The 24345-nt window shown below is 26.1% G+C and overlaps 4 protein-coding genes across 4 annotated transcripts; all 4 read left to right on the top strand.

The window, feature by feature from the left end:
* Positions 1-9067, top strand: LOC148231275 (sodium-coupled monocarboxylate transporter 1-like). Its single transcript, XM_088195918.1, has 16 exons — positions 1-434; positions 499-658; positions 725-842; positions 905-972; positions 1039-1193; positions 1259-1399; positions 1468-1576; positions 1637-1746; positions 1809-1983; positions 2050-2300; positions 5484-5744; positions 7824-7932; positions 7993-8102; positions 8167-8341; positions 8404-8663; positions 8732-9067. The coding sequence occupies exons 1-16, from the start codon at positions 112-114 to the stop codon at positions 8943-8945; spliced, it is 2739 nt and encodes a 912-aa protein (XP_088052044.1). The 5' UTR covers positions 1-111; the 3' UTR covers positions 8946-9067.
* A 135-nt stretch (positions 9068-9202) lies between these two features.
* LOC148231274 (sodium-coupled monocarboxylate transporter 2-like) lies at positions 9203-14643 on the top strand. The gene is made up of 10 exons (XM_088195157.1): positions 9203-9645; positions 9702-9819; positions 9875-9942; positions 10004-10158; positions 10229-10369; positions 10589-10697; positions 10760-10869; positions 13344-13518; positions 13581-13834; positions 14369-14643. The coding sequence occupies exons 3-10, from the start codon at positions 9937-9939 to the stop codon at positions 14625-14627; spliced, it is 1209 nt and encodes a 402-aa protein (XP_088051283.1). The 5' UTR covers positions 9203-9645; positions 9702-9819; positions 9875-9936; the 3' UTR covers positions 14628-14643.
* A 1237-nt stretch (positions 14644-15880) lies between these two features.
* LOC148231273 (sodium-coupled monocarboxylate transporter 1-like) lies at positions 15881-18937 on the top strand. The gene is made up of 11 exons (XM_088194922.1): positions 15881-16136; positions 16207-16366; positions 16432-16549; positions 16605-16672; positions 16735-16889; positions 16959-17099; positions 17400-17508; positions 17571-17680; positions 17777-17951; positions 18017-18270; positions 18560-18937. Exons 1-11 carry the CDS (start codon positions 15958-15960, stop codon positions 18816-18818), a joined length of 1728 nt encoding a protein of 575 aa, XP_088051048.1. The 5' UTR covers positions 15881-15957; the 3' UTR covers positions 18819-18937.
* A 1998-nt stretch (positions 18938-20935) lies between these two features.
* On the top strand, positions 20936-23767 carry LOC148231272 (sodium-coupled monocarboxylate transporter 1-like). The gene is made up of 11 exons (XM_088195917.1): positions 20936-21202; positions 21248-21407; positions 21468-21585; positions 21654-21721; positions 21798-21952; positions 22394-22534; positions 22603-22711; positions 22777-22886; positions 22957-23131; positions 23196-23449; positions 23515-23767. Exons 1-11 carry the CDS (start codon positions 21024-21026, stop codon positions 23765-23767), a joined length of 1722 nt encoding a protein of 573 aa, XP_088052043.1. The 5' UTR covers positions 20936-21023.
* Positions 23768-24345: the final 578 nt, after the last annotated feature.

Genomic DNA, 24345 nt, shown 5'->3' with positions numbered 1-24345 from the left:
AGTACATCTATTTATTATTGTATCATATTTTAACTTAATACTTTAAATATACAACTCGAGATAAATTTATTTACAATGCTGTTTATCAGTATACAAATAGTATGTACGTAAATGCAAAATTGTGTGCATTATTATCCAGTCTTTTGCCTCTTTAGTTTCCTTATTGCAACTTGGTTTCATTGCAATTTTGATATTAAGGCAAATGCAGGTCTATTGTGCTATCAATATAGTTCTTGTTACACCTATAGCAGCAATATGGAGACGGTTTTCTTCGACTGGACGGATTATACCGTCTTTATTATGATGTTAATTATATCAGCATTGATTGGTGTATACTTTGGATGCTTTGGAAGCAAACAAAGTACTGTAGATGAATATCTACTAGGAGGAAAAAATATGAAGGCGATTCCAGTCGCACTATCACTAGTTGCCAGGTATTTTTATTATCGATTAATAAATCAAATAAATTAAAAATAATATTTTATCCAATTATTTTAGTTCAATATCTGGCATTACACTAATTGGAGTCCCTTCAGAGATATATACAGATGGTCCAACTTATTGGGTTACAGTTCCAGCTTTTTTCTTCTCGTGTATCGTAACACATTATATGTTTTTACCGATATTTTTAGATTTAAAAATAACTAGTGTGTATGAGGTAAATATAATTAATTAAAAACCTAACATAAAAACATATAAAATGGTTGAATGAATATTTTTTCAGTACCTAGAACTTCGATTTGATAGATCAGTGCGTAGATTAACATCTGCGTTTTATAACGCATCGTATATACTATTTTTACCTACAGTTATTTACGTACCATCGCTTTGTCTAAGTCAAGGTAGTATTAATGTTATTATTTGTATTATATTAAACTAATATTTAATTTTATTAAAATTACAGTAACAGGTATTAACTTACACATTATAACCGTCGGAGTGACAGTCGTCTGCGTTTTTTACACAATGATTGTAAGTGTTTCAAATATTATATCTTATAGTTTATTATATTATTAATTATATTAAATATAAATTTAGGGTGGTTTGAAAGCTGTGGTTTGGACTGATTTTTTCCAAACAACTATTACATTATTATCTTGTATTTGGATTGTAATAATCGGAACCAGTAAAGCGGGAGGTTTAACAAACGTATTAAATATCGCTTATCATGACGGAAAATTAAATATTTTTGAGTAAAATAAGCAATTTAAATACAGATAAATAAAATATGAATCAAAATTAAAATATTGCATTACAGTATGGACCCAAATCCTTTTAAGCGTTCAACTTTTTGGACAGTTTTCATAGGGAGTTTTTTTACAAACTGCTTATCCATCGGCACTGGACAAGCAAATGTACAAAGATTTAAGTCGTTAAAATCACCTAAAGACTCTGAATTGTAATTACTTATAAATAATATAATAGCAATGATTTATATAATGTATAAAATTATATATTTAATTTCAGAGTTTTATATATATATTGGTTTGGAGTATCTTTCTTCACCACAGTTAGTGTTTATGGAGGATTACTTATATACGCCACATATTACGGCTGCGATCCAATTGAACGAAAAGTATGTATTTATTTCGACTATAAAAAATGCGTATTACAAGTTACTTTTATCAAATTTCAGTTAGTTGATCAAACAGATCAGATATTTCCATATTACGTGTTGGAAAATATAGGACATATTCCAACGCTCCCAGGATTTTTTATAGCTGGCGTCTTTAGTGCTGCTCTAAGGTCTTACATCATTATCACTTATAATAATTTTATTTATATTAATTTTTAATAATATATTTAAGCTCACTATCCACTGGTTTAAACACAATCGCAGGTACAATATATGAGGATTATATTAAAAAACCAGGAAATGATGAGAAACGAGCTCATATTATTATGAAGTGCATCGTATTTGCCGTTGGAGTTTTTTCGATTCTATTTGTGTTTTTGATTGAAAAAATGGGCAAAATCTTATCTGTATGTTTTTTTAATACCTATATGTTACATAAATATATTTTTATTATTAATAAATATATTTTTTAGGTAAGCTACATAATAACAAGTGTCACTTTTGCACCTGTGTGTGTCTTATTCTGCCTAGGAATATTAGTTCCTTGGTCCAATGCTAAAGGAGCTATAGCAGGAGCTTTGAGTACATCGGTAATACTTGCTTGGATAGCTATAGGAGCTAGTGTTTCTAAAGTAAATTTTGTATCTGAAAGTGTTTATCCAGTCGACACATGTGATTATACAAATAAGACAATACTTGAAATGGCATTGAATTCAACAAATATGTAAGTTTTTTAGTGATTTAAAATAATTTATTATACTAGTAATAGTGGCGTATATTGTATAAGTTTATAAATAAACTTTAAATATTGTTTCCACTAATTACTTTTAAATCAACAGTCATTATAAAATGACGTGTGTTTATCTAACATGTCACAGTTATATATGTTCATATAGCTCGTGTACTTTTTTATTGCTCTATATGGTTTTAAATACAACTATAACAAATTAATATACCTGCTATTCTTAGGATATATGCGATTGTAACACTAAGTAATTATTGCATTTATTTAAAACTAACTTTTTTAATTATAAATCATATTTAAAAGATTTTAAGTAGAATCACTATTGTGAACTACTTATTTATTTTCTTATATAGTGACATATTTACAAAAATGTTATTTTAAAATAGTTATTTATATATTTTTTACCGGTACATTAATTTATAATAGTGACAAAAATACAATAAAAATAAAATAAAATTTAGAAACATTAGGATGGATCAGTAATTGTATTTTATTTTAGTCAATACTTTTAATAAATGCTTAGTATTTTTAAATAATGCTTGGTTGTTCCACGGTTAAAAAATAATTAAAATAGGCAATAGTTACATGTAATATATAAATCTGTTTATTTATAACAAGTGGTCTGTTTTTATATAAAATTTTTGTAATTTTTTAACTATATGTTGATATTACACCAAAAAATTATAATAATATAGCTAGATATTATGCACCATTTAATTTTTTCTGCGAAAAATTATGTTTGAATAATTAAATAAAAACATTAATATTGTTTCATTAAATCACTTTTATGAATGGACGTATAAAATTAATAAAAATATATATTAGTTTTGCTATTGTCGCTAAGACAGGTTAATAGTGTCAAACGAAACTATATTTACTATTTATTAAAAACCACAGACCCTTATGATAGTCACTCACAGTTAATAAATATAAAGTAACTATATATTACATTTTTAATATAATATTACTAACCGTTCATTTATAAGTTACAGAACATTTATTTTAAACTGATTATTTTTGTAGATTTATAAATAAATATACAATGAAAGATATAGTTACAATTAATAATTAAAAAAAATTGACAGATTTTTAATCTTAACTAATTTATAATGCCTATAATAATCGGATCAGTATTTTTTTTTATTTTGGACAGTAATTACAATAAACGATTTGTAGCTTTGATAAATGTCAGTATTATTTTATATATGAGCAGTGATTAAAAATGAGTTTCTTTCAAATTAATTCAATGGTTCTATTTGGAATAAATGTTGTCATTTCGATAGAAAATGATTGAGTACGTAGCTAAACATTATTTTTAATAAAATTTAATTAAATATATATAACAATAAGCATTAAAAATGAGCAGCGTTTTAAATCAATCACCTGTTTGTATCTATAGGTTATATATAGATTTATATAATTTTTTGGACAGTTATTTAATAAAATAGTGAGAATTTTATTATTATTAACAGTAACCCTAAAAAATGGTTAGTTGGGTAACGATCAGTAATTATTAAAAGGATTGTTTTTAATAATAATTTTTGCTTTTAGTAAAAATTGACTTTCATGTAAATATTTAATAAAACCACATAATTTAATATTTTTTTTTTTAATTCACCATTAAATATTTATATAATTATAATACAAATAGTACAATAAATATCTAAAAACAGTAACAATCTTTGGAATATTAGGGATTTATTATATATAAAAATGTGATGAAAATATTATTAGAAATCAGAGCTTTATTGACCAATAATTAAAATGTTACTAATTGTTTGTAACAAATTTACTGATTATTTATAATAGATACTACTGATAATTTTGAGATTTTTGCATTAAATTAAATAGTAAGTGTTATTTTCTAATCAATGGTTCGTAACTTTAATATAACTTTATGTCTTAATATTATTATATGATTAGTGAATAATTAATACAAACCTGATAATTTTAAAATCACTTTATAAACAGTCAGTAGGTTTTTAAAAAATGTCCATTAAATCTTTGATCGTGTCTAATAATCAAATTAAAAATAAAACTATTTAATTCTGTGTAGTTTTTCTATAAAAATATGTTATTTTTAATATTTTCTTTCATATCCAACAACGCATATTTTCTTTGTTATACTAATCAACATATATGTATTACTGACTATTTAATATAAATACTGACAACTAACAATTAATAAAAAGTAAAATTTTCACCGACCATTTAAATAAACTTTTGACCGTTTAATAAAATAACTGACAAAAATCAAACAAAACTACTGACCCAATAAATACAAACCTGAATTTAACTAATTATTTAGTCCTTAAAAAATATTTTTTATTAATATATTAACCTTCTAATTTTATTATTTTCTTAACTTTTTATTATTGTTTATATTGCTATTTTAATTTTGAATATACATACATATTTATATGTATGTACTTAAGCAAGGCTGTGGAGTCGTAGTCGGAGTCGTAAAAAATCAACCGGTTCTTTTAACCCTTTTCACCCCGACCAATATTTGTTTAATTGTTCGTCGTGCACCATACGTTTTAAGTCGGTAATATAAAGTAAACAAAAGTTTTTATGCACTTAATCAAATACCCAGCAACAGACAACCGGCATTTGTCACACGTAGACACATACAATGGCGCGGCACTAATCCTAAGAAATATTATTATAATTATTTTTTGTCCTTTTTTTCTTTTTTGCTATTTACATTAAAATAAATAAATAAAATAATTAAAAATAAATATAATATTTTAATGTAATTTTATCGGAAAAATCGGAAAAAATTTTCAACGACTCCACAGTTATTTAGAAATTCTGTACTACTTTTTTAACTATTTTACCATAAAGACAAGATATCGTTTTTTGTGCGAAATTACAACAATTTAACTGATTTTACTGTACTATTAATTTCCTTATTTCAATCTAAAAAAATTCAATCTAAAAAATCTTTAATTAAATACTGTAAACATTAATATTATAAACTTGAGATATTATTTTATTTTTCTACTTTTAAGTTGTCTATTCAGTTTTGTTTCTTTGTAAAGTTGTCAAATATGGAGTTAGCAATTTTACACTTTAATCCTTACAAGTTGAACTCAATCTTATTTGTAGCTATGTGTACATAAAATTGCAGTGAAAATAATATTTTTTTATTTTTTACAGATCTGAAGGCGATAAGTCCGACGAAATATTTATTTTATTTAAACTTTCATATATGCTATACAAACTAGTAGGATTAATCATCGGAGTCAGCGTAGGATTAGTAGTCAGTTTTATAACTGGACCTACTGATCTAACTAAAATAGATCCTTGCTTGATATCGCCTATATTAAGAAGATTTTTACCAAAGCCTCAAAACCGACATGAAGATGCTGAAAAAATATTTTTAGAGATAGACATAAAAAATGCTAAAGTACTACAAATAAACAACACTGACTGACTTTGTATTGAGATATATTTTAATTTAAATAAATAAACATTTTAATATTAATAAAAATCGTTTTTAAATATGTATTAACTACGACCAAAAATATATTTATTCAAATATATTTAGTTTTCCTTTGTTAATAATAATACAATTTTGTTATATATAATATATTATAAAAACCCTCACGTAGTTATATTAATCGGTGTACTGGTTTTCTAAAATACACGACAAAATGGGAGCGGTTTTCTTTAACTGGACAGATTATTTAGTATTCTCTATGATGTTGCTCATATCTGTATTAATCGGTATATATTTTGGATGTTTTGGAAGCAAGCAAAAAACAGTAGAAGAATATTTACTTGGTGGGCAAAATATGGGATCGATTCCTGTTAGTCTATCCCTAATTGCTAGGTAATATAATAATATATATTTATTAAATAATATATTTTGTAAATCAATTTATTAATTTAGTTCAATATCTGGAATCGCACTGATTGGAATCCCTTCAGAGATATACACAGAAGGACCTACTTATTGGATTACAGTTCCAGCGTTTTTTTTTGGATCTATCGTAACTTATTACATGTTTCTACCGATATTTTTGGAATTAAAAATTACAAGCGTATATGAGGTGATTATATTTTTTTTAATTAATAGCATAAAAACACAAAAAAATAATTTATGAATATTTTACAGTACCTAGAACTTCGTTTCGATAGATCAGTGCGCAAATTGACGTCTGGGTTCTATAACGTCTCGTGTTTAATATATTTACCGACAGTTATATACGTACCAGCACTCTGTCTAAGTCAAGGTAATATAAATAATATTTTTTAATATAAAAAAAATATTTTATTTAATTAAATTTCATTAAAATCACAGTGACTGGTATAAATATACATATAATATCCGCCGGAGTGACAACCGTCTGCGTTTTTTACACTTTGATAGTGAGTATTTCCAACATCGCATTTTATACTAAAAATAATATTAATATAAATTTAATTTTATAAAAATATAGGGTGGTATAAAAGCTGTTATTTGGACCGATTTTTTTCAAACAGTCGTCACTTTAGTAGCATTTATTTTGATTATGGTAATTGGAACGATAAACGCTGGAGGTTTACCCCATGTATTAACTACAGCTTATAATGACGGAAAATTAAATATTTTTGAGTAAGATTTTTAATATATAAAGTGTGATTAAAAAATAGCGATATTCGGTTATGCACATATCAATTCGACACGTAGTTTGTATTTTACAGACAATTATTTTGTCACGCTCGATGATTTTTATATTTAAAAAATAATAGAACACAGTATTTGTATTAATGAGCTGTTCCACAAATGGAATTTATTGGTTCAAATATTAAAAAAGCTTACTACGAATTCTATATTCAAACAAAGTGCTTATTAAATGTACAAAATTTCCAAGATATTTGCGATAAGTTGCGGAATCAGTATAACAAAATTGCTTAAAAAATAAATATATCATACTGTTCCTTTCAAATATATTTAATATTTTATCGTTTATTTATAATTAAAAGGATTAACTATTAGATTCACTGAGAAAGGACAACGTTATTAGGTCATATAAAATAGTGAGATCTGATAGAAAGGATTTAAAAGAAGACAATATTAATTTATTAAAAAAAATATTGTATGACCCCTAACTGACCTCAAAGCGTCAAATTAGTCAAAGACAAAAACAGCTCAATTAAATAAAAAATATTATGAGTTTAAAGGCAAAGCCGTTTAATTTTTAATTATTTTTATTGTAAAAACTGTCGCAATTTTATTATCACAGCTCGAATATTTAATATACAATATAAGACGTTTTAACTGTAACATTTTTAATATAGTATGGACATAAATCCTTTCAAACGTTCAACCTTTTGGAATGTTTTCGCTGGTAGTTTCTTCATGAGTTGCTTAACAATTGGCACTGCACAACCATACGTTCAAAGGTTAAAATCACTAAAACATCCAAAAGACACTGCATTGTAAATATTTATAGTTAATATTATATTATTTTTTCCATTTATTTCATTAACCAATATGGAATTAATTTCTAGAGTGCTCTTTATATGCTGGTTGGGAATTGCTTTCTTCATTTCACTTAGCGTATATGGAGGAATACTTATATATGTAACATATTACGGATGCGATCCAATTGAACAAAAAGTATATATTTATTTTATTTTTTAATTATAATATTGCATAATATAAAATCTTTCCTTTTAGTTAGTAGCTCGAGCAGATCAAATATTTCCATATTACGTATTGGAAAAAGTAGGGTATATACCAACACTTCCTGGATTTTTCATCGCTGGCGTCTTCAGCGCTGCTCTTAGGTTTTTTATATAAATAACTCACTTACTTTGCCATTTTATTATTATTTTTAATCAAATATTTAAGCTCATTATCAACCGGTCTGAATACAATCGCTGGTACCATATACGAAGATTACATTAAAAGGCCAAGAATTAACGAAAAATACGCTCATATTATCATGAAGTGTATAGTCTTTACCGTTGGAATTATTTCGGTTGTATTTGTGTTTTTGATTGAAAAAATGGGCAAAATTTTATCGGTATGTCTTGTTAATAATACATAAAATAAATACATAAATTATTATAATAATACATTTTATAGGTTTATAACATAATAACAAGTGTCACATTTGCACCAGTTTGTGTCTTATTCTTTCTTGGAATATTAGTTCCATGGGCAAATTCTAAAGGAGCTATAATAGGAGCTTTGAGTACATCCTTACTACTTTCTTGGATAGCTATAGGATCGAGTATATACAAAGTTAACTTTGTATCACAAAGTGTTTATCCTGTAAACACTTGTAATTACACAAACAATGAACAGTATATGAATCGAACGATGACTTCAAATTTGACTAAAGCGTATGCATTTTTTTATATTTATTTCATATAATAATTATATTATATTAATTTTATTTTTAAATATCTAGAAATGATGGATCAGATGAAGTATTTTTTTTATATAAACTTTCATATATGCTGTATAAATTGCTTGGGTTGATCGTCGGAGTCATCGTTGGAGTCATAGTCAGTTTTATAACAGGACCTACAGATATTACCAAATTAGATCCTGTTCTAATATCGCCGGTATTTAGAAGATTTTTACCAAAATCTAAAAATATAGATGAAAAAGAAGCAATATAGAAATACATAGGGTACAAATTAAATTGGTATAATTTTATTTTGCTTAATTAAAAAAACACCGCTTTAATGGAGTCACTATAAATATAGCCTTCAGCATGACAAAACAAAAATCCCACGTTGATAGTGATAGTAATGTTTGTATCTTGTAAATCACTATAATGTAAACATGTATGTTAAAATTCAAAGAAAATAATAAGAGTCTGCAGTATTTTATTTTTGACCTTCCTAACTGTACGTTTCTTTATATTTTAAATTGTATAACACATTTTTTTAATATAAATATTTCAAAATGGAAGTAATTCACTTTAATTGGACAGACTATTGTGTATTTTTAATGATGTTAGTGTTATCTGCATTAATCGGTGTATATTTTGGATGTTTCGGAAACAAACAGAATACCGTTAAAGAATACATATTGGGTGGAAAAGCAATGCAATCAATTCCTATTGCTCTTTCCTTAATCTCAAGGTAAGTAATTAACTCAAAATATATTTTTTAATTTTGCCTAATAATACTATTTTTATTTATAAAATAATCAAGTACCGTTTCTGGTACTACATTAATAGGAGTACCTTCTGAAGTGTATACAGCAGGACCGACTTTTCTGGTTTCTGTTTTAGCGCATTTCTTTTCATGCATCATAGGAAATTGGTGGTTTTTGCCGATATTTTTAGAGTTAAAAATAACCAGCGTATATGAGGTAATTAAGTCACAAAAATAAATTGTGCTTAAATTATTAAATAAATATTTTTTCAGTACCTAGAGTTGCGATTCAATAAATCAGTACGCCGATTGACTTCAGCGTTTTTTAACGCATCATATTTACTATTTTTACCCACTTTTATATACGTACCATCGCTATGTCTAAGTCAAGGTATAATCAATATTATATTTATATATTATTATTGTTTAATATTTTTATAATATAGTGACAGGTATAAACTTACACATAATAACCATCGGAGTAACTTGCGTATGCGTTTTCTACACAATGCTCGTGAGTTTAAAATATTTATATTTTAAATAAAATAAAAAATAATTCTAATTTTAAAATACAGGGTGGTTTAAAAGCTGTTGTCTGGACCGACTGTTTTCAAACAATCGTATCAGTTATTGCATGTTTTATGATTGTGATAATCGGAACGAGAGAAGCTGGAGGTTTAACTAATGTATTGAGCACAGCCTACGAAGATGGGAAATTAAATGTTTTTGAGTATGTTTTTTTATTAACAATTTGTTTAAATATGTTTTGAGAATATAATTAAATTGCTATTTTTACACAGCATGGATCCAAATCCTTTTAAACGTTCTTCATTTTGGACCGTTTTTCTAGGCGCTTTATTCACATGGTCTTTTACAATTGGCACAGGACAAGCAAACGTGCAAAGGTTCAAATCGTTGAAATCACCTCAAGACACTAACTTGTAATTATTATAATTTTATATAACATTACTTAAAAAAATATTATGGTTTATAGCTATAATTTAAACACATTTTTAATGCAGTATTGTATTTAATAACAAAATTAAAGCCAAAAATAATTAAAAAGATTATATGTAAAAATTAAACCAAAATGATTTTCTAGCAAGCAAATAATATTTTTTTTAATTCTGAGGGATGGAAATATTTTTTTTTAATTTTAGAGTAATGTTCATATATTGGATAGGAGTCTCTTTCTTCACTACAATTAGTGTATATGGAGGATTGCTCATTTACGTCACTTATTACGGATGCGATCCTATAGAACAAAATGTAGATATATTCATTTTAAAAGTGTATAATATAAATTATTGACTTAATTGTTACAATTTTAGATGGTGAAACAAGCAGATCAAATATATCCATTTTACGTTTTAGATAAAGTTGGATATGTACCAATGCTTCCTGGATTTTTCATCGCTGGTGTATTTAGCGCTGCTCTCAGGTTTAGTATTTTATATTTGTTTATATTAGGAGTATCTAAATGTTTAATATATAAAATACTATTTTTACTATGTGGATTTTAATGAGTTTGCACCCAATATAGAAATATTTTTTCAAAGATTTTTTATTAAAATGACGCAAATTACATTTAAATGTTACGCTAACGTACTATTAAAAAATACAACAATATTATTTTCTTACATTCCTTTACCAATAAATTATTCAGAAATATATATATATATATAAAATTATTATTAAATTATTGTTTTAAAATAGACAGAATCGATAGATAAATATTATATCACACATAAAAAACAAGTTTTATAACTTTGAAAAAGTTAAAGTTCTAACTAGCAGTTAACGATAGATACTAATTTTTCAATTTGTATTATTGTAACGCTTTGCAAATCGATCCCTTTGCAAATCGATGCAGGTTTTGAAGCAAAGAGCTATTATTTTTCCTGAAAAGCGTTTTTATGTTTGATAACCAGTAGCATTGACAAATCATATTATGGTTTATTTTTAAGAATTGGGTGTAACCAGAGAATCGCCTTTTTTGTATAAGCATTTTTTTACCATGATTTTAGGGGTGGTCAATCATAATGACTTATGGTAGCATACATTATTTGTATTTTATAGTCTGTACATATGAATAAAATCTTTCATGGGTCTCAATGAAGACGATTTATGTTTAGTTAGCGTGATAATATCAAACACAGTTCATTAATTAGGAAAGCCTAGATCAGTGATGGCCAATCTTTTGAGCTCGATGTGTCAAAATTCTGAAAATCTAGCAGTGTTACCATTAAGACGTATCCATAATTTTGAATATTTAGAGCCCTAGTAGTAAATGGCTCGTATATTTCAGATCAGAATTTTAATACGATTGTGGTTAGATGTTATATTATATGGGTCATAATTTATATTAAAAGGTCCGAATATAAGCTGCCATAATAAATTTATAATAATTGGTCAGAATTTATATTTAACGCATACATTTTAAAATGGCTGTTCAGAATTCATATTAAATAATAAGGATTATTTTAAGAGATAGTCAGAATCATTTTTTTCAGTTGCTAGTGTTGTTATTGCTGTAACGCTTAAGATTCATACAACTGATCGATCTATCATTCGCATTTTAGCAATTCATTATTAATATCAAGGTGTTTTATAGCCAACTTGTTTGGTTGCGGGCTCTCCGCCACCGCTCTGTCGTTATTCCCGCTTCGTTCGTCGTTTTAAATAGATATGTTGCAGTTTCGTTGAGATGTATTCATTGGTTGCTTAATTTTCTGACCAACGCTCATACAACTTATCTGTCAAACAGTTTTGGTGCGAGTGAAATATTTCATAAGATATTTTTAAAATAAATAATTTATTGCCTATTTATATTTATAAATGTTATTAAAAAAAATTAAATCACATGTTCGTCCTACACATAAATTCTAGTCGTTCTTTTTTATTCTGACTGTATGCAATTTTTATTCGGACCATTTGATATCTATTCCAACCTTAAATAAAAAAATTATAAATAGGCTGCTAATAAAATTCTGACCAAAATTTGATTTTTATATTGACCCCATGTAGATTTAAATTTTGATCGTTAAATTTGTATTATGTTTATTTATTAAAAAATCAAAAACAAATATTTCCTAACATTAATGACTGTCGTTGCTGAATTGAATTTACTAAATCTTTAATTAAGGATTGGTTTTTCGCCCACTTCAAACCCAAGCAAGGGCTACTAGTAGCTTCATCCGTCAGTCAGTTTTTTTATTGGTTTTAATAATATTTAATGTCGGGAATAATGTCTCACATAAATAAGTAGAGGAAAATAATGCAAGTAAAGCTATTTCTACTAGGCGCGGGAGGTGACATACTTTCTCTCTTGATCGCTCGCGTGTTATGTCACGAGAGTGAATGAGAGAGAAGAGTATCTCACCACCCGCCTCTGATTCCTACATATTTCAAGATTCTAAAAGTATCTTTTAATCGGTTTCAAGCACTTCACATTTATTTTTTATAGTGGCAATCATATTTATTCTTTAAATGATTTTTTCTTAAGGATCTCAAGTTGACAAGTTTTTGTTTAAAATTCTGCAAATTGCATTTTCAAAACATTGATTCGCATATATTGTAAATCATTTGATTCCGAAGTACTACTGCAGCCAGATACTTAATTATTTTAATTGTCTATTTTGCTACTTTGGCGGAAATTGGCTAATCCAACGTCATCATTAAAGAAAGAGTCAGATATGTTTGTATTAGTCTGTTTATTATTTTCGGTTTACATGTTATTGCTGATAGCAGTCTTTAAGCTTCGGATCATCTCTCAACCACCATAGGGATTTAAGTCGTTCAGTTGGATTTAAGTTATTTCTTGTAAATGCAAGGAGCACAAAATGATGTGTGCTACAACGATTCATGAAAATACACTGTTTTTAAAATAAACTTATCACATATTATTTATTACAGCTCGCTCTCAACTGGCCTTAACACAATCGCTGGTACAATATATGAAGATTATATTAAAACGACAGGAACCGAAGAAAAACGAGCACATATAATCATGAAATGCATTGTGTTGGCAGTTGGAGTTTTGTCGATTTTGTGCGTATTTTTAATTAAAAGAATGGGGAAAATTTTATCGGTTCGTAAACATCAAATAGTCTTATATTTTAAAATAATTATTTTTATTTTTTCTATTTTTAGACATATTTTATTATCACAAGCGTTACTTCCACGCCGGTGAGCGTTATATTTTCTCTCGGAATGCTAATCCCTTGGGCAAATCCTAAAGGTGCAATAGCAGGAGCTCTCAGCGCATCTGTAATACTCGGATGGATAGCCATAGGAGCGAGTCTTTCGAAAGTCAATTTTGTATCCAGTAAAATTTATCCTGTAGATACCTGCGATTACACGAACGTAACAATGGTGGAAACCTCCGCTTTCAATTCAACAATAGAGTAAGTTTTATATTACTTTTATTTAAATTAATATTAAAATACATACACTAATATTGCATCAAACATTTAAAGCAAGTGTATCCAAAAGTAATGGCTTAATATTAACATAAAAATATTAAAAGCTGCAAAAGTATCAAACAAAACGTTCTTCCAAAAAGAAATCCAAATCAGCTAGAATTATATTTATATATAATTTCTCGCTGCGCGGTTTAAAATGTTTTTTATAAAAATTTTCATTGAGCATAACAATATCTATATCGTGGCAGCTTATTTATAAAAAATAATTATTTAAAATATATACCAATCTAATAAAAAGTATTTTTTATCTCTTTCTAAATTATATAATGATGAAATAGATAGCTCTTGAACTGACTGTGTTAACGCAAATAGAGTATAGTATATATTATTTAAATATTTTATTTATTTTTTTATAAAAATATTTTCACGATATCGTGACAATTTATTTATAAAAAATAATAATATATTTATTTACATTAAATTTAATATGTGGGTCTAATTAAAAGTTTTTTTCAGAAACGAATTCAATGAACCGGATGAAGTATTTTTTTTATACAGATTATCATACATGCTTTACAAATTACTTGGACTTATTGTCGGCGTACTTATTGGCACTATAGTGAGTCTCATTACTGGACCAACAGATCCTTCCAAAATAAATCCTGGCTTAATATCACCGCCACTGAGGAGATTTTTGCCAAAATATGAAGGTGCTGAGAAAGAAATGAAAGAATTGATGAGCAATATAGAGGAGAAATTGTATGTAGATATTTAGTAAAAGTATACGCTAATGGTAATAAATGGGCTATTGAATATATATGTTTTACTATTTGTTATTTAAAATTTTATTTTATAAAATTTATATAACATATAATAAAATAAATAATGTATTTAATGACTTGTTATAATTTCCCTTAAATTAAATCCTATCAAACTTTCACTTGCATTTCAGTAAAATCATATCTGAATACATTTTTACCGGTAGATATATTTCTACTAGTGAAAATATAATTTTACTTACGGGTGTTAGTAAAATTATATGCTGTTTTAAACTGTCATTTGACAAGCGTAAAACATATATTTGTGTGCTTTCAAAAATATATAGTTGTAAAATAACAGATTATTAAAACTTGTCTTTTTACTAATTTTCAATTGGGTCAACTATTACATGTATTTTATTCATAACTATAATTAGAAGTAAAATGCGAAAAGATAGTAATGTTTGTGGAGCAAAAATAATTTTAATCTAAGCACCAAACAAACAATGATCCAACATCATTTTTTAAGCTCAGCATTCTATAAATTATTTCTTTCAAGGTGATTCAAAAAATGCACTAGTGATTATATTTATAAAATTTAAAATAAAAATAACTTAAAATTAGATTATTGTTATTTTAAAAATATAATAAAAATAAACTATTACTTGCTTTTTCAGAGTTTATTTTAACAGAAAAATCAAACTCTTTCAGCCTCAAAAACCTAGTTTCAATCGCACTGTAAGTTTTTTAACTTTAAATTTTCACAATGAATTTCATTTAAGATATGTATTTTCTTTTCGTTGCATGAATATGGACAGATCACTAATAAAATAAAATCAAGTATGTATAATATATATTAATTTAACCATTTTTTAATATTCCATTTTACCATAATTTTTATGGTTTTCACACTATATTTATGGTATAAAAATAAAGTCCGGGGGGTTAGTGTACTAGAACCATATTACAGTGTGTCTTTAAATTATACTAAAGACTAGCAAATATGTTTTTTCATATATGCTATAAAAATTATATGGCGTTTTTGCTGAAGTCGTTAGGTAATGTCTGTAACTGTCTTTATACATAATTTAATTTTAAAAAAATATGTTAAATTAGAGTCACTAAAATTATGTCTAATATAAAATATAACCATAAGCATGACAAAACAAAAATCTTAACGTTGGTGGTGATTATAATGTTTGTATATTGTAAATCACAATAATGTAAACATGTACTATGCTGAAACTCAAAGAAAAATATAAGAATCTGCAGTTTCTTTTTGACCTTCCTAACTGCACGTTTCTGTGCATTTTAAATGATACATCTCTAAAACATAAATAATTAAATATGGAAATAGTGTACTTTAACTGGACGGACTATAGTGTGTTTATAATGATGTTGGTGATTTCTGCATCGATCGGTGTATATTTTGGATGTTTTGGAAGTAAACAAAATACAGTTAAGGAATACTTATTGGGTGGAAAAAATATGAAATCGATTCCTATTGCTTTTTCTTTAATCGCCAGGTATACAATTAATTAATAATTATTTAATAATATAACGGTGCTCACTAATATTTTTATTAATTAAATCAAGTACCGTTTCTGGTACCACGTTGATAGGAGTACCCTCTGAAGTATATACAGCAGGACCAACTTTTCTAGCGACTGTTTTTGCACATTTTTTCTCATGCATCATAGGAAATTGGTTGTTTTTGCCGATATTTTTAGAGTTAAAAATAACCAGTGTATATGAGGTAATTAAGTCACAAAAAATAGTGTAAATTAATAAGTTTAAATTATTAAATAAACATTTTTTCAGTACCTAGAGTTACGATTCAATAAATCTGTACGTCGATTGACCTCAGCGTTTTTTAACGCCTCATATTTACTATTTTTACCAACTATTATATACGTACCATCGCTTTGTCTAAGTCAAGGTATAATCAGTGATATATTTTTATATTATTATTGTTTAATATTTTTATAATATAGTGACAGGTATTAACTTGCATATAATAACCGTCGGAATAACTTGCGTCTGCGTTTTCTACACAATGCTCGTGAGTTTAAAACATGTATATTTTAATTAAAATACAAAAATAATTGAAATGTAAAAATACAGGGTGGTTTAAAAGCTGTTGTTTGGACTGATTGCTTTCAAACAATCGTAACAGTTTTAGCCTGTTTCATGATTGTGATAATCGGAACGAAGGAAGCCGGAGGTTTAACTAATGTATTGAGCACAGCTTACGAAGATGGGAAGTTAAATGTTTTTGAGTATGATTTTTAATAGCAGTTTGTTTAAATATGTTTTAAGATTATAATTAAATTGGTTTTTAATTACAGCATGGATCCAAATCCATTTAAACGTACTTCATTTTTGACCGTTTTCCTGGGTGCTTTTTTTACATGGTCTTTATCGATTGGAACAGGACAAGCAAACGTGCAAAGGTTCAAATCGTTGAAATCGCCTCAAGACACTAACATGTAATGACAATAATATGATACAAGGTTGCTAGAAAAGTAGTTATGATCTACAAAATTTAAATTAAAAATCATTTCACTTGCATCAGAAGCATTGTTCAGTTTACGATTTTTAACGCGCTCAAAAATATTTTTCATCTTTATTTAGTAGCAAAATAATAATACAACTGAATTGAATGTAAACATAACACATATCAAATATTAAACTAGAAAATGATAATAAAAAAATATTTAATCATTTTCCTAGCAACCAAATAATATTTTTTTAATTTCTAAGAGCTTTAATTTATTTTTTTAATTTAGAGTAATGTTGATGTATTGGATAGGAGTTTCTTTCTTCACTACAATTAGCGTATATGGAGGATTGCTAATTTACGTCACTTATTACGGATGCGATCCTATAGAACAAAATGTAAATAAATTCATGTTTAAAGTGTATCCCACAAATTAATAACTATTTGTTTATAATTTTAGGTAGTCAAACGAGCAGATCAAATATTTCCATTTTACGTTTTAGATAAAGTTGGATACGTGCCGACGCTTCCTGGGTTTTTTATCGCTGGTGTATTTAGCGCTGCTCTCAGGTTTAATTAGCTTTTCTATGATGATAAAAATAATTATATAAAAGTTTACATCAATAACCAATTTTATTATTTTTATTTATTTAATATTCTTTAAAGCTCACTCTCAACTGGTCTGAACACAATAGCTGGTACAATATACGAGGATTATATTAAAAAAACTGAAGCTGAAGAAAAAAGAGCACACATAATCATGAAATGCATTGTTTTGGTCGTTGGAATTTTTTCGATTTTATTCGTATTTTTAATTGAAAGAATGGGAAAAATTTTATCGGTTTGTATACATACAACAATATTGAATACTCAAATTGTGTTTTTTATTAACATTTATATTTTTAGGCATCGTTTATTATCACAAGTGTTACTTCCGCACCGGTGAGCGTCCTATTTTGTCTTGGAATGCTAATCCCTTGGGCAAATCCTAAAGGTGCAATAGCAGGAGCTCTTAGCGCATCCCTAGTACTTGGCTGGATAGCCATAGGATCGAGTCTTTCGAAAGTCAATTTTGTATCCAGTAAAATATATCCTGTAGATACCTGCGATTACACGAACGCAACAATGACGGAAACTTTCGCTTTCAATTCGACAATAAAGTAAGTTTTATATTACTTTTATATATTTTAGTAAAGTATGTATAACAATACAAAGACTGCCAAACTCGTATCTAATATTGTATAAAGCACTTAAACATTTAAAAGCTAGTGTATCCAAAAAATATTATAATTATAAAAAGTAAATTTATTAACACTTTCTAAATTATATAATTATAAAATGGATAGCTCTTGAACTGACTGTGTTAACGCAAATAGAGTATAAAAATATTTATTTATTTATTTACATTAAATTTATTATGTAGGTGTAATAAAAATATATTTTTTTCAGTAACGAATTCAATGAACCGGATGAAGTATTCTTTTTATTCAGATTATCATACATGCTTTACAAATTACTTGGACTGATTGTTGGCATAACCGTTGGAACTATAGTGAGTCTTATTACTGGACGAACAGATCCTTCTAAAATAAATCCTGTTTTGATATCACCACCACTGAGAAGATTTTTGCCGAAATATGAATTTGCTGAGAAAGAAATGAAAGAATTGATGATCAATGTAGATCAAAAAATATATGTAAATATTTAGCAATGGCTAAATGTTATAATTTTAATAAAAAGACTGTCGTATATTTATGTTTTACAATTTAACATTTAATAGTGTATTTTATAAAATCAAATTTACTCGTAATAAAATCAATAAAACAATTATTTACTTGTTTTAATTTTTTTTTTCAATTAAATTTCATAATATGTTTTAAAAGTGCAGGCGAGATTATTTTTTTATATTATTCGGCTTTTATGTATTTTTTTTATTAATTCAGAGGCTTACAGTTTTTTTATGAAATTAATATAAAATATTATTTGTTATGTTCCATTATTTTGTACTACATAATTTATTGTTATAATTATTTATATAAATCATTTATGTTAAATCAAATTACGAATATTATTATATAATGTTTTTTATTCATTATTTCTTTAGTTATGATTGTAAATATATAACTTTTTAGGGTACCTCAAACAGCAAAAGTTCGACCGCCGTACATGTACGGCGATACCGCCCAAAGGGTTAAGTCAGTTGCGCTCTGATGTATTTTTATATATTTTTAATTAGTAATATTTTCTCTTATAAGCATATTTTTCTATTATCAGTAGAAAAATATATTTATAAGGGATATTGTATAGATATTAATAATAAGATTCTAAATATCAGGCACTAGAAAAAAAAATGATGCAATATGAAATATTGAGAAGAAACATTATATAAATCATTTATTATAGGATGCTTTAAAAAGAACACGCATATATCATTATTTAGATAATTGCAATATAAACTATAAAAATTAATAACTGAAAATGACAATTGCTTATATTTTGATTAAACTGTGGATGAGTTGAAGAAAAATCTATGAATAAATACAAATCGCATTTTTTTTAAATTCCAGGTATTTTAAATAATTTACAGTATATTTAATAATCATTAAATTTAATTTAGTTTCATTTACAATATTATGTTGATTGGAGTACCTTCAAAAATGTACACGGTAAATGCAACATTTTGGGTTTTTTAATAGCAAATTATGTATATTTGCCAATATTATATAAATTAAATAAATCATGCTTAAATCAGGTTAGTACTTTTTAATGCTTATATCATATAAATTTGATTAAACTCATTTGAAATACAGTATTTTTTTATGTAGCTTCTTTGACTATGCAACTTATTAACTATTTTTGCCTTCGGTTATATTCGTAACATCATTATGTTTAAATTAAGGTATGTATTAATATAATTAAATATAATATATTAGCAAATAAAATATTTTTTGTTAAAAAAATATATTGAATAAACATTATAATAACATGATAGATTTTTTCTAGAAAATTATTAATTTGCATATAACATAATAAATAATATTTTTAAATTATGATCTTAATAAAACAGTTATATAGACAGATTTTTTTAACCATTACAATACTGGCATACTTTTTATTTTTCACAATTGGAACAAATTAAGTTTGAGTAGTAACAAACTTATAAATAATGTTTTAGTGAGATAAGAATGAATTAAAAATACACATTTATTTCGAGACATACTCTTAAAATAAATGTTTAAAAAGTACATAACATTGATATATATATATATATATATATATATATATATATATATATATATATATATATATATATATATATATATATATATATATATATATATATATATATATATATATATATATATATATATATATATATATATATATATATATATATATATATATATATATATATATATATATATATATATATATATATATATATATATATATATATATATATATATATATATATATATATATATATATATATATATATATATATATATATATATATATATATATATATATATATATATATATATATATATATATATATATATATATATATATATATATATATATATATTTACTATTTATATATTTATAGCGTACTTAAAATCTAATTCATATATAATTCGTACATAAATACAAAAGATCATTCATACTCATGCCAGAATGAATTTGTACAACTATTAAATGTATTTTAATTATAGCTACAGACAGCAGCAAAATGTGTCTTAGATAGTATTATTTGTCAAGCCATAAATTAAATAAATCTAAACGAGCTCCACACAAACAGTGATCCAACAAAAAAATTTGGGAGCAACGTTCTATAACTCATTTCTTACGAGATGTTTCAAAAAGTGCACGCGTTACAATTTTTTTGTTAATATAATAACAATAACTAAAAATGGCAATTGCATACTTAGATTGGACAGACTATTTAGTGTTTGTATTGATGTTATTAGTATCGACATTAATTGGAATATACTTTGGTTGCTTTGGAAGCAAACAGAAAACTGTGGATGACTATGTTCTTGGTGGGAAATCTATGAATAAAATTCCAGTCGCATTTTCATTAATTGCCAGGTATTATAACTTATTTATATTTCATAATTATTTAAATTAATTCAGTTCAATTTCTGGCATTACGCTGATTGGAGTGCCATCAGAAATTTACACCGAAAAGGCAACATTTTGGATTTTGGTTCCGACACATTTTTTCGCCTGTCTAATTGCTAATTATGTATTTTTGCCAATATTTTTCGAATTAAAAGTAACGAGTATAAATGAAGTAAGTATCTATTAAATTATATTATTATTTTTAATATGTTATTAAATACCTAAAAAATAGTATTTAGAGCTCAGATTCAATCGCACCGTTCGCTCTATGACTTCAGCTTTTTACAATGGATTTTATTTGATATATTTGCCATCTGTTATATACGTACCATCAATATGTTTAAATCAAGGTAATTAAAATATATATTATTAGGCATTAAATATTATTTTATATATATTTTTTATTTATTATTTGCAGTGACTGGTATTAATTTACATTTTATAACTATCGGAATAACATCCGTTTGCGTTTTCTACACTATGCTTGTGAGTATTTTTTTTTAATAAAACAATAAAATTCTATACAACTTATTATGATATATTTTATATTTAACAACAACAGGGTGGTCTTAAAGCAGTTATTTGGACAGATTTTTTTCAAACAATTGTTACAATACTAGCATGCTTTTTAATTGTCATAATTGGAACATATCAAGTTGGAGGTATAACAAACGTTTTGAATACGGCATATGAAGACGGAAAGCTAAATATATTTGAGTGAGTTTAGAATAAATTAAAAATACACATTTAAATAAATCATCAAATAATACATATTAAATTAAATTCATAAATAATACAATACGTACAGTTGTGGCCAATTGAAAGTTGACATGGCGGCTCTAATATGTATTTTGATTACTTGATGTTTTTTACACGTTTTTTAATTTATAATTGTTAACGTTAAAAAATACGGGTATTATAAAATATAAAAAAAAAATTTTTTCGTCGTCCCAGCAAGTGCATAATGGCGAGCCTCCAACTCAACACGTGCGCGCGACCGCGAAAATAATCTTAATTTTTTTTATTATTAATCATGTAGGGAACAGCATTAATAATGTAACGAGCTCACTAACCATAAAATATGACCCACAAACACAAACCCAATTTAATTTATAGATATATAATTCCTAAATTATTAATTAATTAATATTAATACAGTTTAGACATCAATCCATTTCAACGCACTACTTTTTGGACCATATTCATAGGATCGCTCTCTAACTGGGCATTGATCGTAGGATTTGGACAGGCGTATGTTCAGAGGTTCAGATCTCTGAAATCACCGCAAGAATCACATTTGTATAACTTAATAATTTTAAAATATTTTATTTTATTGTTCTTTATTATATCATTATTAATTTATTTAGAGTCATGTTCACATATTGGTTCGGATTCGCACTTTTTACGACATTGAGCGTTTATGGAGGATTACTTTTGTACACCACATACTACGGCTGTGATCCAATTGAACAAAAAGTAAATAATTTAGTAAAATAAATGGTTATTTACATGTTTATATATTGTGTTTTGTGGAATTTTAGTTGGTATCCAGGACCGATCAAATATTTCCGTATTATGTATTGGATAAAATAGGACACATACCGACTCTTCCAGGACTTTTCATCGCTGGAGTGTTTAGTGCGGCTTTAAGGTTTTTATTTTGATGATAATAATAATTTATTGAAAGCATTTTTGTGTTCTTAAATATTTTTATATTTCAGCACACTTTCAACAGGATTAAACACAATCGCTGGTACTTTGTATGAAGATTACATAAAAAGATTCAGGAAAAACGATAAGCATGCTCACATAATAATGAAAGGAATAGTCCTTTTTATTGGCATAGCTTCTATTTTTTTCGTGTTTTTGATTGAGAAGATGGGAAAAATCTTATCAGTAAGATTTTTAAATACCTTCATACATTACTATTTTATGTATTTTATTATGTTTATTTAAGTAGATGAGTTACATGTTAACGAGTATTATGTCAACGCCAGTCAGTGTCCTCTTTTGCTCTGGACTTTTAATCCCATGGACAAACTCAAAAGGAGCTATTGCAGGAGCTATCAGTTCGATGTTGTTCCTTACATGGATAACAATCGGTTCTAGTATTTCAAAAGTCAACTTTCTTGCTACTAGTGTCTATCCAATAGACACATGCGATTACCATAATAAAACTTTGGAGGAAATGTCATCTTTAAATTCTACTCATATGTAAGTTGAATCGTTTATTTTAAAATTAACTAAATTATATTTTATTATTTTTTTTAATTTTACAGAAATAATCTAAATGAAGGAGATGATGTCTTTTTTCTTTATAAGTTATCCTACATGCTGTATAAACTGACCGGTTTAATTGTGGGACTTACTGTGGGAGTACTAGTCAGTTTTCTAACAGGAGCTACAAGTGCTTCCGAAATTGATCCAATGTTGATATGTCCGCTTTTGAGAAGATTTCTTCCTGAGAGAAAACATGAAAATAAAGAGGAAAACATAAAGCTTAATTTAGAATCTTATGTGAATAAAAATTGATAAAATTACTCATTTTTTTATATTCTTACTTTTTATTTAAGCAGGGCTTTTTAAGCAAAAATGCGCCGGAACTCAATTCTTATCAAGCATTTAAATATCATTTAAATGAAATTTAAAACACCTTTTCCTATGTCTCGATGCGCATAAAAAAATAAACAAATCAAAAGTTTAACAAACAAATAAAAATATACGACTGAAGATTGAATGTAAAAAAAATTAAAAAACATCGTATATTTCCAATGTTTTGTCCAATTCTCGTCTGACAAATCTTTTCTGAGAAACCACAGATCAACGTATTTTGAAGGATCGAAAAATGACAAAAGTGTGTCGATAAGTTTGATGAAAAAAAGTGCCTGAAAAAATATTTTAATATAAATTTCAAAATTCCTATATAAATTTTAATTTAATTTATCGGTTAAAAACATCTAGGCTGCGCCAACTTTTTGTCAAACAGCCATAAATATATAACCAAATTACAATTAACTTATTATGAACTTACAACTACAAACAGAAGCAAAATATGTGTGAGATAGTATTATTTGTCAAGCAATAAACAAAGTAAATCTAAACAAGCACCA

Source organism: Plectrocnemia conspersa, unplaced genomic scaffold (assembly GCF_051122295.1).
Source record: "Plectrocnemia conspersa isolate PC_06_02 unplaced genomic scaffold, ASM5112229v1 ptg000010l, whole genome shotgun sequence".
In the NCBI taxonomy this organism is placed as follows: domain Eukaryota; kingdom Metazoa; phylum Arthropoda; class Insecta; order Trichoptera; family Polycentropodidae; genus Plectrocnemia; species Plectrocnemia conspersa.
This window is presented reverse-complemented; position numbering and strand designations above follow the sequence as displayed.

Excerpts from the sequence above, each read along its gene's own strand:
- LOC148231274 (XM_088195157.1), top strand. Across the intron at positions 10,698-10,759 it reads GCGATCCTATAGAACAAAAT|ATGGTGAAACAAGCAGATCA; the intron begins GTAGATATATTC and ends TTACAATTTTAG. Across the intron at positions 13,519-13,580 it reads GAATGGGGAAAATTTTATCG|ACATATTTTATTATCACAAG; the intron begins GTTCGTAAACAT and ends TTCTATTTTTAG.
- LOC148231273 (XM_088194922.1), top strand. The coding sequence starts at position 15,958 with ATGGAAATAGTGTACTTTAACTGGACGGACTATAGTGTGTTTATAATG. Across the intron at positions 16,890-16,958 it reads GGGAAGTTAAATGTTTTTGA|CATGGATCCAAATCCATTTA; the intron begins GTATGATTTTTA and ends TTTTAATTACAG. Across the intron at positions 17,509-17,570 it reads GCGATCCTATAGAACAAAAT|GTAGTCAAACGAGCAGATCA; the intron begins GTAAATAAATTC and ends TTATAATTTTAG.
- LOC148231275 (XM_088195918.1), top strand. The coding sequence starts at position 112 with ATGCAAAATTGTGTGCATTATTATCCAGTCTTTTGCCTCTTTAGTTTC. Across the intron at positions 659-724 it reads AAATAACTAGTGTGTATGAG|TACCTAGAACTTCGATTTGA; the intron begins GTAAATATAATT and ends ATATTTTTTCAG. Across the intron at positions 2,301-5,483 it reads GCATTGAATTCAACAAATAT|ATCTGAAGGCGATAAGTCCG; the intron begins GTAAGTTTTTTA and ends TATTTTTTACAG.
- LOC148231272 (XM_088195917.1), top strand. The coding sequence starts at position 21,024 with ATGGCAATTGCATACTTAGATTGGACAGACTATTTAGTGTTTGTATTG. Across the intron at positions 21,586-21,653 it reads ATCAATATGTTTAAATCAAG|TGACTGGTATTAATTTACAT; the intron begins GTAATTAAAATA and ends TATTATTTGCAG. Across the intron at positions 23,450-23,514 it reads TCTTTAAATTCTACTCATAT|AAATAATCTAAATGAAGGAG; the intron begins GTAAGTTGAATC and ends TTAATTTTACAG.